Source organism: Lissotriton helveticus, chromosome 11 (assembly GCF_964261635.1).
Source record: "Lissotriton helveticus chromosome 11, aLisHel1.1, whole genome shotgun sequence".
In the NCBI taxonomy this organism is placed as follows: domain Eukaryota; kingdom Metazoa; phylum Chordata; class Amphibia; order Caudata; family Salamandridae; genus Lissotriton; species Lissotriton helveticus.
The window spans coordinates 530989096-531002288 of NC_136072.1; the positions used below are offsets into that span (position 1 = coordinate 530989096).

General features: G+C 47.6%; 1 protein-coding gene across 7 annotated transcripts in view; it reads left to right on the forward strand.

Annotated features, from left to right (window-relative positions):
* The window catches only part of AGFG1 (ArfGAP with FG repeats 1), a 429459-nt gene that overhangs the window by 368834 nt on the left and 47432 nt on the right, over positions 1-13193 (forward strand). For all 7 annotated transcript variants that reach the window (XM_078666216.1, XM_078666214.1, XM_078666215.1 and 4 more), the window contains one exon: positions 1530-1621. In XM_078666216.1, the coding sequence (XP_078522342.1) occupies positions 1530-1621 (92 nt within the window). The remainder of the gene's footprint in view (positions 1-1529; positions 1622-13193) is intronic.

Here is a 13193-nt window from a genome sequence, read left to right on the forward strand (position 1 = left end):
TGAAAGAACTGTAACAACTCTCTTTGAAGTTACATCAAATGCAGTGGAGGATGGTACTGGTGCTGAGTTATGATTTCATTTTTCTGGTCCTGAGAGCAAAAATTGGAGAGCCCGATAGCGAACCTTCTCAGCACAGTCTTTTAAAACTGCCGGCCCACTTAAAGCACTGATTTTATGTTATCACAATTTATCATTCATGACTTTAATCCTATGTAAATTTGGTGACACGCACATGCTCTCAGCACAGCAGCATGCTGGGACAGCCAAGACCTGCCATCCACACAACGTGGAAATCCATAAAAACAAGGCCTGCCCCCTGGAGGCCATATTGGTCTAGTCACTCTGGGGGCATGCCAGAAGCATTTAGCAGGGCCGTCATAGGTAGCACTTTCGCAGTTATGAAAGATTGATGGTGCTGCTCTGCTGAATCCTGGAGCTCTGCAGGATTTTGAACAGCTGCGACGCCCCCCTCCGAGTTTTTGCGCCCACAGGGCCAAGAAAATCCCAGTTTTCTGCCCCCTGTCTGAAAGTTATTTCCCACAAAAATGGGAAAATGATCTCCCATTTGTTTGGGAAATATCCCAATCTGGCAACACTGACCACAAGTCGACTTGAGTCTGCACTGACTCAATATTGCCCTCTGCCTGGAGCCAGTCTACCGCAACCTTTCCCAGCTAGTCACGGAGTGGGTCCCACCCCACTCTGTGACAAGTAGGGAAAGAATGGGTTTACAATTCTCAACACTCTCTGATTGATGTGGAGGCTCAGCACTACCGGGCTTGCATTCGAAACGCCTGGGGCTAAATGTACCTCTGCATCATCAGAGGGTGGAGATTGGGCCTTGAGTCTCAGTCTTTGCTGAGCTGATGACCTCACAGGCCTCAAGGCTGTGAGATTGTCAGCCTGGCAAATATTTAGACTTTGGACCTGCCCGGGGGAAGCAATGCTGGGAAAGCACATGAGTCACATGTTTATTATCAATGATAATCACAACAACAACGCGCCGTGTGGGACTGACAGTGCCCCATGTTGAAGGTAGAAGTGTGTAATGTATTCAACCTATTTAGCATTACTATGGTTGCGATGCATTGTAACTGTAAATGTACAGGGAGCCGAGCCCCGGCGCCCTTGGACAAAAAACGGCCGCTGCTAAAGTTTTCATTCAAAAACTCTTCTGGTAATTAAGAGCGAATAACCAGATTGAAGAACTAACATAACAAGCAAGTAACACCTTTTACCCATTGCGTGCTTGTTTGCCACCTTTTATCTTTCAACACGTTAAATATTGAGATAACTGGGATTGTAAGTAACAAGTTACCACAACAGGTGAAAATGTTTTTCCTCCCTTTGTTTTACCTTCTTTGTTGTAAAGGCTTTAAGAAGATTGCTTGGAGTTATGTAAACATAGGAGAATGAGTTTAAACACACCCCATTTAAGCTCACGCACACTTTATTAATCACATGTACAGCATTCAAATCTAGTAGTCTTATTTGTTCTTTTACTAATGCGCTTTACTTTTTCTATAAAGGTGGTGGGTTTGCAGTATTTGGTCAAGCAAAACCGGTGGTAACTCCATTTGGCCAGATTGCCGCTCCTGGGTTAGCTAGTAATCCTTTTATGGTAAGTACTTTTATATTCACTTTTTTAGTTTCTGTCGTAGGTTTAACTTGTTGCTTAACTGGTGTTACAAGTTTGAAACCAGCCAAATGTAAAATGATCTATTGCTGGATGCAGTCATTCACAGAGGGAACAATAGCGCTCAACTGATCAAGTTTTATAATGTTCTAAAACCGTTTCACCCACCACATGTTTTGACATTAAATGGTCCACAAAAAATCCTAGAATCATCCAGTCATTTAATTTGTTTCCAAATGTACCTTTAGTTACAGTTTCCCAACGTTAAGAACTAAAAGTTAACACTTGCGAGCTGTCATATTTTCCCCTCTTTTCAGTACCCTGAGACATTGTAAGTAGAAGACTTTTACATTATTTCCAAGGAGAATTCAGCAGATTGCTGGGAGGTTGCCTCTTTAGTTTAGTATAAAGTAGTCTGTGAACCACTAGATTTAATGGCAAATTGACTTTGAGAGGAACACGAATATCAGGGCTATTTTATGACACAGACCTTGCAATAAGGGTATTTTCGAATCTTTCCATTGGGGACCAAATGCAGTGCCATCATATAGCTTCCAAAGGACTGTGGGATTTGAAAGGTGTGGCTGGTATTTTGAAAGCTTTATATTCCATAGGCTATGATATTGATGTAAATTCATATGCACTTGTTTGTGTCCTGAAAAGTCTGATGCTCAGATGACTTTTTCTTTTTTGCTGATATGGATTTATAAGGAAATTCTTTTTTAGCAGTGTAATCTCAATGATTCACATAACTCAGATTTTCACACTCCTACCACCTTAAGCCATACTTTCTGATGGACAATTCACTATAGAGCCCAGACATAAAGAGCCGTAGAGATTTACCTCAATAGCACTTAAGACCTACATAAAACTACTAATTATTACTAACCTGTTTGGCTCCTTCAGAGTAATCTGTAGAACCATCAGTAGTGTTCTGCACTTGACCTTGATATATACAGCTTATCCATATTCTGAATAAAGCAAAGGTTTACTTCCTTCAGAGCAAAGGCAGCCATTCTTCTGTAATGGGTAATGTCCCCATCAGTGCAGTTCGCAAACAGGCAACTTAGATATAATTTATCAACTTTGTCAAGTATTGTTACCAGATATGCACTCCGAAAGTCACACCTGAGTAGGCAGGCCTCTCTGTGCTGCTTGCTTAACCACGTGGTTACTGGTAATCTTTATCCTTTGCTCCTGCTATACCCTCCTCTGAGCGAAGGTAATATTTTCACTCTGTTATAATCTTCTTGAATATCAAAGAAAATCCCTTAATGGGGGAGGTAATGTTACTTGTTATCCTAGACCTTTTACAGACATGTTCACTCAGATGCATAACCTGTATTTCTGAATCTGACATTCATTCAAGGGCTCCATTGGGGCTATGTAATAGATGTTTATTGTTACCGAATTTGATGATATTCTGTATCCTGTCCTGGAAAGGATCAGAAGTGGAAGGAACCCACTTTGATTTGACACTGTTACCATGGGGATTCACAAAGATTCTAGCATCAAATGCATTATCCCAATGCGTCATGAGACATGGCATATGCAGCCAAACATGGTGCCTGGCGCATGCTGCAGGAGCCCAAGGGCAGGCACAGTCTTTTGAGTGTGTGAGCAGAGTTTTGAAATAAGTATACATTCTACAATGTTATAAGTGTCACAAGCATTGATAGTTGATAACCTGATCTGTTTGTGCCTTGAATGAATTTGAGTGTTAGATTAATTTAGTAAAAGTATCCTTTGCTTGGTTTTCAAATCTCTTATAACATGGATTGGTTAGCTTCATTTTTGTTCAAGCTAACAACATTCTTATGTAGTACATTGTCAGGTATTTGTTTTGCTCATGTTTTATTCGCCAGACAAGTTGTTTTTCCAGTCTCTGCTGCGGTGTACTGGTAGCTAAGAGCCTGCTTGCTTCTTTTTTTTTTTTTGCGCAGAGTTTTATATAGCGCGAACTTGACCCAAATCGGGTATCAGGACGCTTTACATAGCACCAGTTACGTTATATGAGGACACTTGCTTCTTAATAATCTTATAGGAGCATTGTTTTCAGTTTGGTGTTAAACATGCAGGGTTCTGTAAGTGAAACTTAAGGGGCTCATTATGATAATTCGTACTCTTTGGATTTGTAAAAGAATGGCACCTACATTCTGATTCATTATAAGATACCAACATTGGGGTTCCAACTGATTTTTCGTGGGTTAGGACTAGGCTCCGAAGTAGCAGCTGAAGAAGCAACAGATTCTCTGAAAGGTTTGATTCCAAACACCCCTACTCCACAGGAGCCTAACTCAGCAAGAATGGTGAGAAATCTTGCCAGTGTTTCTGTTCTCCGAAATGGCCACAGTTTCCCTTTGGAGCTCTGAAATCTTCCAGGAATTACTCTCATTATAGGAGTTCTCCTGACACTTGACTCCCTTTAGGCTGAATTGGTCTCCTCTTCATGCAGGAGGTGCTGCCTTTGGGGAAGCACATTTAGCATCCTCATGTTCATGCTGAACAGCAGCAGTTGAAGAATGGAATGCTTGAATTGATCTCAACCACTAGTAACCACTCAGGTCTCATCCCTGTCCGTTATTTTACACACCTTACCACCTAAGTTTGGACCAAGCCATTTGCAAATCCGTCTTGAACCTGACTCAATATGAACAGTCCATCCCGAACGGCCAGACCATGTCCTCTCTGAACCAGAGTACAAGCAACCCAAGACCGTTTTTGCCCAGATCCAGCCACATCAGTTGGGTGCAGTTTGGTTCTTTTGGCACAGTGAGCATGGGACCCATAATTGGGTAGCAGATGGCAGCTAAACAAGAAATGGGGAACCTCATTGGAAGTGATTACAAAGGAGCCACAGAGGAAAACAAGGGCCGGTGTTTGAATTTTGAAGTGGGGAGGCTCCATATATAACTTAATAAATGCATCAATATATCTTCCCATAGCAATACTTTTATGTTTCCATAGACTTTCCTACCTTTTCTCTGGACTGCCAACTCTGATTCTTCCCATGTCACTTCGTTTTATATGCAACTTTGCTTTCAGAGCCTTTTGCCTTGGTATTTTCTAAGCAACAGTTATTGCCATTTACCTACCCAGTGGGATATATTTTGCTAGCAGAATAGTAAAAGGCTGGATTTACCCCTGCTTGGATCTGACATTTCTGCTTTGGGGTTTGAATCCAGAATTTGTAGCATGTACTACTCAATCAATCAAATCATGTTTGTATAGCGGGGCTAATCACCTGTGGGTATCCAGGTGCTGTGCTGCAGATATCAGTTGAAGAGCCAGGTATCAGACCTTCCTGAAGTGGCTCAGCGAGGATGAAGTGTGGAGGTGGAGCAGGTTCCAGGCATTGATGGCGAGGTCGGAGTAGGACATTCCTCTGGAGAGGCTACAGCGGATACGTGGTGTCTGGGCGAGGTGTGCAGAGCAGAGGTTTCTGGTTGGTTGGTGGAAGATCAAGTGGTGGGTCATGTAGTCTGGTCCTTGTTTGTGTAGGGCTTTGTAGGCGTGCATCAGGAGCTTCAACTGGCATCTCTTCTGGACAGGGAGCCAGTGGAGGTTTTCAGGTGCTGGGTGATGTGTGTCCTCTTAGGCAGGTTGAGGATCAGACTGGCTGCTGCGTTCTTGATAGTCTGGAGTATTTGCATGAGTTTGGTGGAGGTGCTGGCATAGAGTACATTGCCGTAGTCCAGCCAGCTGGTGATGAGGGCCTGCTTCACTGTTTTTCTTGTGCTGCTGCAAAGATATCTGAAGATTATGCGAAGCATGCAGATTGTGTCGAAGCAGGCTGAGGCGATGGCATTGATTGGCCTGTCGTTTTATGGAGTGTTTGCTGTCCACTAATATGGCCAAGAGGAGTCGTTCCAAAGGGCGGTGTGTCTGCTGAAGATCAGAACTTCAGTTTTTTCCATGTTGGGTTTCAGGCAGTTGTCTTTCACCTGTGTTGCGACATTCTTCATGCAGTTGTGAAAGTTGGTCTTCGTCAAGGTGGGGTACGCTGATAGTGAGAGGATGAGCTGATTGTCGTTGGCATAGGAGATGATGTTGATGTTTTGCGATCTCACTATGTCTGTGAGTGGTGTCATGGAGATGTTGAAGAGGGTAGGACTGAGGGATGAGACTTGGGGTACCTCGCCGCTGTGTGCTTGGGTTGCCATGTCAAGCGAGGGGAAAGCCTCTGGGTGTGTCCGTGAGGAAGGATGCCATCCATCTGAGCACATTCTGTGATTGTAATCTGGCATAGTCGATTGGTGAGTGTGCAGTGGGAGTCAGTGTCAAAAGCTGTGGAGAGATCTAGGAGGATGAGGGTGCCTGATTCTCCTCTGTCAAGCAGCGTTTGGATGTCTTCTGTTGCTGCGATCAGGGCTATCTCACTACTGTGGTTGGCTCTGAAACCTGATTGGGATTGGTCCTGCAGTTTGTTTCTTTCCAGATGGGGCAAGTTGTAGGTTTATGGCCTTCTGCAGAACTTTGGCGGGGAACGAAAGAAGGGAGATGGGATAGTAGTTCTGGAGCTCTCTGGGATCTGCCGACGGTTTCCTGAGGAGGGGACTAGCCTTCGCGTGTTTCCATGCACCTGGATAGGTGGCTGTAGTTACGGAAGTGTTGAGGATGGTTGTGAGTTTGTGGCTGTTCTCATTCCTTCTGAGGTTGAAGACTTGATAGGGGCATGGGTCGGTGGGTGCTTCTGAGTGGATAGAGTTCATTCGGGTGGTAGTTGTTGGTGTGCTAAGGTGTTCCCATGCGATGAGCAGATGGTTGTTGTTTGTGGTTGATGGGTTGCAGAAGAGGTTGGAGATCGAAATTCTGTAGATGGTTGCTATCTTGTTGTGGAAATGGACTGAGAGGGAGTTGCAGAGTTCCTGTGAAGGAAGGATCAAGTTATCTGTAGCTGACGGGCAGGTAAGCTCTCTGACGATGGTGAAGAGTTCATTGGCGCTGATTTCGAGCTGGTATGTCCGGGCCTCCTTTTTCGCAGCTTTGAGCTGGTGGTGGTAGTTGAAGGTTGATTTATAGACGGCTCCGTCAGTGTCGTTTTGCAGCGTGAATCTTTCTGGATTCACTATGCTGTGCATATTCCGCAATCTGGTGGTTGGGTCCGGAATCGTAGTCTTTCTGCTCTCTTTTTTTTTTTTTGTCGTAGCCCAGGTAGGCGTCGACGTCCCACCATTTGGTGTACCTTCGGTGACGTCGGCGTGCTTCCGGCGGACGCTACCACCCTTGGGCGCAATCTTCAGATTCTTTTTTCCGCCGTTGGGTCCGGATCGTCACATGAAGCTCCAGAAGTTTTGGAGGAGGGAAGGAGAAAAATACTGCAAATCTTCAACCGAGAAGACCTGAGAAGGTCGGGAGAAGAGGACCTTTAGAGAGGAGACGACGAAGAAAGGAGAAAATCTCGAAAACTTCGACGTCCTTCGGGGAATGCACACACAGGGGGCCCCCTGAGCGCAGGGATGTACAAGACCCCCTTTAAATTCTGCAAGAACTGCCACCACAAGTTCGCACAGAAGGACCAGCACCCAGTCTGCAACCTCTGCCTACCTATCGACCACGAGAGCAGAGACTGCAACGCCTGCTCCGTCTTCAAGCCGAAGACACTCCGAGTTCGAGAAAGACAGAGGACGGCTCATCACACGATACAGGGCAAGGGCCAAGCCCCGACGCTTTATGAACTTGGCCTCTCCACAGACAACGAGGACAACATCGCCGAAGGCCCAGATGACTTCACGGTCGCTGAGACCGTTAAGAAAACGCCTGATAAGGTAGGAGAGTCTACGACCCCGAAAACTCCCACAGGGCCTCGAAAACCAGAGGCAGACTCTCGAAAGTCCGAGCCCAGAGCCACGAAAGGAGCACCGGCATCGAACAAATCGACGACCGAAGCTGCATCCTCCGAAAAAGAGCCCAGCGGATCCTCCGAGAAGGACTCCCGGAGGCAGAAGACCAGCGAAAAGCAAAGGTCATCGAAGCAAGCACCGGAAAGAGGGCCTTCGACTTCGACTTCGACCTCGACTTCAACTTCGACGTCGAAAGAAAAGGAGCCAAAGAAAGCTTCCACGTCGACTGGCGCCGCCGAAAAGAGCGGCCGAAACGCTCGACGACGAACAGGCCGCAGAAATGCAGAGAAAGAGAAAGAGGCTCGAGGCCGAAATGGAGAACATCCTTCAGAGAAGGAAGGATTTTGATGAAAAAATTAGAAGTTACAAGATCCCCTCGAAGCCGGCAACGACCGTCGCTGAGGTACAGGAGCTCGAGGAGTTCGACGTCGAAGAGCCGCCGAAAACTCCAGAACCTTCGGAGCACGAAGAGGAGGAAGACCTCTACTATACAGAAGGGGATTACGGGGAACAGCAGTCAAACTACGGCTCAGGTTCCTCGATGGCCCAAGACCAGGAATGGCAGGACATTGAGGCCGAAAACCCAGAGGAGGCGGTGGAAACATACCCCTCGTGGCCTTCACCACCGGATGACATTGGGGCATACAATGAGGTGGTAAGAAAGGCGGCAGCAGCCTATGGGGTTAAGATGGAAGAGGAGAAGCCAGAAGCAGACTTCCTGCTCGAGACATTGCTCCCCATACAGACAAGAAGCCAGTTCCTGCCCAAGCTCAAGAGTATCACAGACCAGGGGAAGGAAGCCTTCAAGGACCCGGCTACGTGCAGATCAGTAACGCCGAGGACGGAGAAGAAGTACAAATTCTCCTCCCAAGACCCAGCTTACATCAAGGGATCCGTCACAGCAGATTCTATAATCGCTGCAACGGCCAGGAAAAGGGCAAACGTCCCAACAACGTCTGGACCCCCACCTGACAAAGAAAGCAGGAGGATGGATCTAACTGGCAGAAAGATTGAGAGGAACGCCGCAACGCACTGGCGAATGGCGAATTCTAACGCCCTCCTGAATAGGCATCAATACCAGCACTAGGAAGAGATGGGACAGTTGCTCAAGCACCTCCCGGAACAATACCGTGAGAGGGCATCACACCTTGTGGAAGAGGGGAAGAGCATCTCCAATTCGTGCCTGAAGACAGCCTTGGATGGGGCAGAAACATCCAGCAGACTGATGGCTATAGGCATCACAGAAAGAAGGCAAGCCTGGCTCTGAATCTCAGGATTCAAGGCTGAGGTCCAGAACAACATCCTGAACACACCCTTCAACGGTGAAACACTGTTCGGAGCCCCAGTTGATGATAAGCTCACCCAACTGAAGGACAACGAGACGGCAAGGTCCATGGGGGCCCTGCAGTTCAGAGGGATGAGAAGGGGCACTCCTACACGGAGGCCGAGCGGCAGAGGTGGAAATCAGCGAGGAGATTCTCACCAGAGTTTTCACCAGGGGCAACAGAGTGACAACCAAGGCCACCAGGGCCAGCAGAGGCAAAGCTGGAACTACCAAAGCAGGGGCCAGTCCTTTAGGTCAAGAGGAAATGGACGGGGCCAGAGAAGGAGAGGCGGTGAACAACCCCCCTCTAAGTGACTTCAGACGAGAGAAGGTGCTCCACCACCCAAACCCTCCGGGGGAGGAGCACGGGGAAAACAAAGAGGAGAGGGCTACACGGACAAGACACAAAGGAACATGTAACACCGGTAGGAGGAAGATTAAGATTTTTTCTCCAGGAGTGGAGAAAAATAACAACAGACAAGTGGATACTCAATATCATGCAGTTCGGATACTGCATAGAATTGGAAAAGAGGCCACCAAACAGAAAACCAAAGAAAAGACAGCACTCGGGAAGAGAGCTGCAACTACTACAAGAGGAAGCCTAAGAACTGCTCCTCAAAGCGGCCATCGAACGAGTTCCTTTCAAAGAACGGAACAAGGGAGTGTACTCAAACTACTTCCTAGTGCCAAAGGTGGACGAAAGTCTAAGACCCATCCTGGACCTACGGTTCCTGAACAAATACGTCAAAGCTCAAAAATTCAAAATGACGCCCCTACAAGAGGTCATCCCACAGATAAAAGCAGGGGACTTCCTGTCTACCATAGACCTCAAAGATGCGTACCTGCACATCCCCATGAACAGGCAGCACAAGCACATGCTAAGGTTCACAGTAAACAAGGATCACTACCACTTCACGCCCCTGGCGTTCGGCCTAAAGTCCGCACCAAGGGTGTTCACCAAATGCCTCGCAGCAGTGGCCGCACATCTAAGAAGAATGGGGATACACGTGTACCCCTACCTCGACGACTGGCTGGTAAAGGCAAGCTGTTACAGGACATGCAAAGAGCATGCAGAACAGGTGACAAGAACGCTAGCAAGCCTGGGTTTCTCCATACACTGGGGAAAATGCTCGATGGAACCAGAGCAAGTGAAGATCTTCCTGGGAGCCCAGATCGACACCGTCCAATGCAGAGTCTTACCGAGCGAAAAGAGAACGCTCAGCCTGCTGAGGTAGAAACGTCACTACCAGAAGGGGCGAGCTCTGACAGTGAGGACTGTGAGCAAGATCTTGGGGATGATGGCATCATGCATACACCTGGTCCCCAATGTACGCCTACAAATGAGACCACTCCAAGAGTGGCTGCAACAACAATGGTCACAAGCTACAGGAAGTTGGGAGGATCTAGTGGTTGTAACGCACAGGGTGCAGGAAGAGATAAGGTGGTGGACCAAGGAGAGAATAACAGAAGGGAAACCTCTAACACCACCGGACCCAACAGTGACCATCACCACAGACGCATACCAGAAGGGGTGGGGCGCACACATGAACAGGCTCAGAGTGAGGGGTCTGTGGAGCTCTACAGATGCAGTCAGGCACATCAACTACCTGGAACTGAAAACTGTGTTGCTAGCCCTCAAGGCCTTTCAGAAACACCTGTACAACCAGAAGGTGCTAATACAAACAGACAACACCACAACGATGTTTTACATAAACAAACAAGGGGGAACTCAATCGTTCCCTCTGTCAAACTTGGCACAGGAGATCTGGAAATGGGCTATACCACTAAAAATAGACTTGCTAGCCATACACCTGCCAGGGAAGGACAATGTAGAAGCGGATTGGCTCAGCAGGCAGACTTCAGCGTCCCACGAGTGGGAACTCAACAGCCAGGAAACAGAGAGTCTATTCAGGAAATGGGGCACCCCAACAGTAGACCTATTTGCAACACACCGGAATGCAAAATGCCAATACTTTGCATCCAGGCAACCAGAGGCACTGTCCCAGGGGAATGCCCTATGGATAAGCTGGTCAAAAACATTTGCCTACGCTTTTCCCCCGATACCACTGATCCCCAGGGTTCTCAACAAATGCATGAAGAGCAACATGACGCTCATCCTTGTGGCACCACAATGGGCCAGACTGACCTGGTTCTCTCAGATAATGGAGATGGCGCAGGGCCCCCCCCACAAGTTCTCAAAAAGAAGAGACCTACTCTCCATGGAAAACAGAGAAATTCTACACCCAGAGCCAGAGAGCCTCAACCTCTCAGCCTGGCTCCAGAGGACTTAGAATTTGCACACCTAAAACTACCAGAGAGCACCCTGCGGGTGCTGCGAGAGGCAAGAAGGCCCAGCACACGCAAGTGCTATGGGGAAAAATGGAAAAGATTCACTCAATGGTGTTGCAAGAAACAGCTCCAAAGGAAAGTGACCAAGGAATCCACGGTGCTAAGGTACCTCACGCACCTAATTAAGGCTAAGCTAAGCTCATCCTCGCTGAGGGTGCACCTGGCAGCGATTGTGGCTTACACAAGAGGAGAAACAGGGAGAAGCTTCTTCACATCCCAAGTCGTGAAAAGATTCCTGGAAGGAGCTAAAAGAATAGCGCCGCCTAAAAGAATGCCGCCGCCGGCCTGGAACTTAAATGTGGTACTGACGGAGCTCATGAAAGCACCTTTCGAACCCATCCACAAAGCATCACTGCAAATGCTAACAATGAAGACGGCCTTTCTGGTAGCAATCACCTCGCTACGAAGGGTGAGCGAACTGCAGGCACTCACACTGCAGGAACCCTACATCCAGATACACAGTGACAGGGTCGTGATGAGAACTGACCCACACTTCATGCCAAAGGTGGTGTCAAGGTTCCACATGAATCAGAGTATTCAGATCCCTAGCTTCTTCCAGAATCCCACCACAAGCGCTGAGAGGTCGCTCCACACCCTAGACGCAAGAAGGGCTGTGATGCACTACATTGAAAGAACGAAGGAACACAGGAAAACAAAACAGTTCTTCGTGTCCTTCGCAAACAGTTACATGGGCAAACCAGTAACTAAAAACACCATAGCTCGATGGATCGCACAGACAATTCAATTCTGCCACAAACAAGCTGGACAGGAGCTAACAGGAGGGGCACAGGCCCACTCCACCAGGAAGAAAGGAGCAACAATTGCCTTTCTGGCCAACACACCAATTCAGGACATATGCCTGGCGGCAACATGGGCTTCAGTGCACACTTTCACTAAGCACTATTGCGTGGATGTACAGATGAACAAAGAAGCACAAGTAGGACAAAAGGTGCTTCAACATATTTTCAACAACCAACGCTCATCTTCCACCCAACCGCCACAAAAGTAACGAAAATTGCTGCAAAATCTATGCACAGAATAGTGAATCCAGAAAGATTCACGCTGCAAAACGATTAGTTTCTTACCTGTCGGTGTAGTTTTGCAGCTTGAAGATCTTTATGGATTCACTAGCGAACCCACCCGCCTCCGCCAGAAAGATGAGGCTGGAGAAGAGGGTGGAAACACATACAAAAGGAAAACAAGTTGGAACAATTACAAGATACGTGGAAAGAATAACGTTGAAAAAACGATTAACAAACATAGCCATGGATTCATTGCAAAGACAAAAAAGAGACAGAAAAAAGAATCCGAAGATGGCGCCCAAGGGTGGTAGCTTCCGCCGGAAGCACGCCGACGTCACCGAAGGTACACCAAATGGTGGGACGTCAACGCCCACCTGGGCTACGACAAAAAAAAAAAGAGAAGAAAGACTACGATTCCGGACCCAACCACCAGATTGCGGAATATGCACAGCATAGTGAATCCAGAAAGATATTCAAGCTGCAAAACTACACCGACCGGTAAGAAACTATTCGTTCCTGCTGGTTCGACATCTTCTTTCCAGTTTACACCTGCATTTTGATGCACTGAGTTGTGGCATGTACCATCTGGCTCGTGGGTCTGTGTCTTTTGGCTGGTTTGATGGGGATGACTTGGTGGGCAGCGCTGGTGATCCAGGCATTGACATTCTCTGCTGTCTGGTCCAGTTTGGTGGTGATATTGAGTTGAGCGGTGCTGAGGGCGTCGGTCCATTCCTGCCGAGTTACCTTGGTCCAGCAGCGGTAGGAAGTGCTGTTGGTTGGGGACGGTGCCCGGCAGACCGGTGAGGGTGAAGTGTACGATGAAGTGGTCTCTCCAGGTGGGTTCTGAGGTGTTGATGTATCTGATTCTGTTGCTGGATGTAAATATGGGGTCTAGTGTGCCCTGCTTTGTGTGTGTGCTTGGTGACAATCTGCTAGAGGCCAGAGTTGTCTAGTTTTTCCAGGAGGTCAATGGTGGAGGTGTCAGTGGAGTCGTCCAGTTGGAAGTTGAGGTCTCCCAG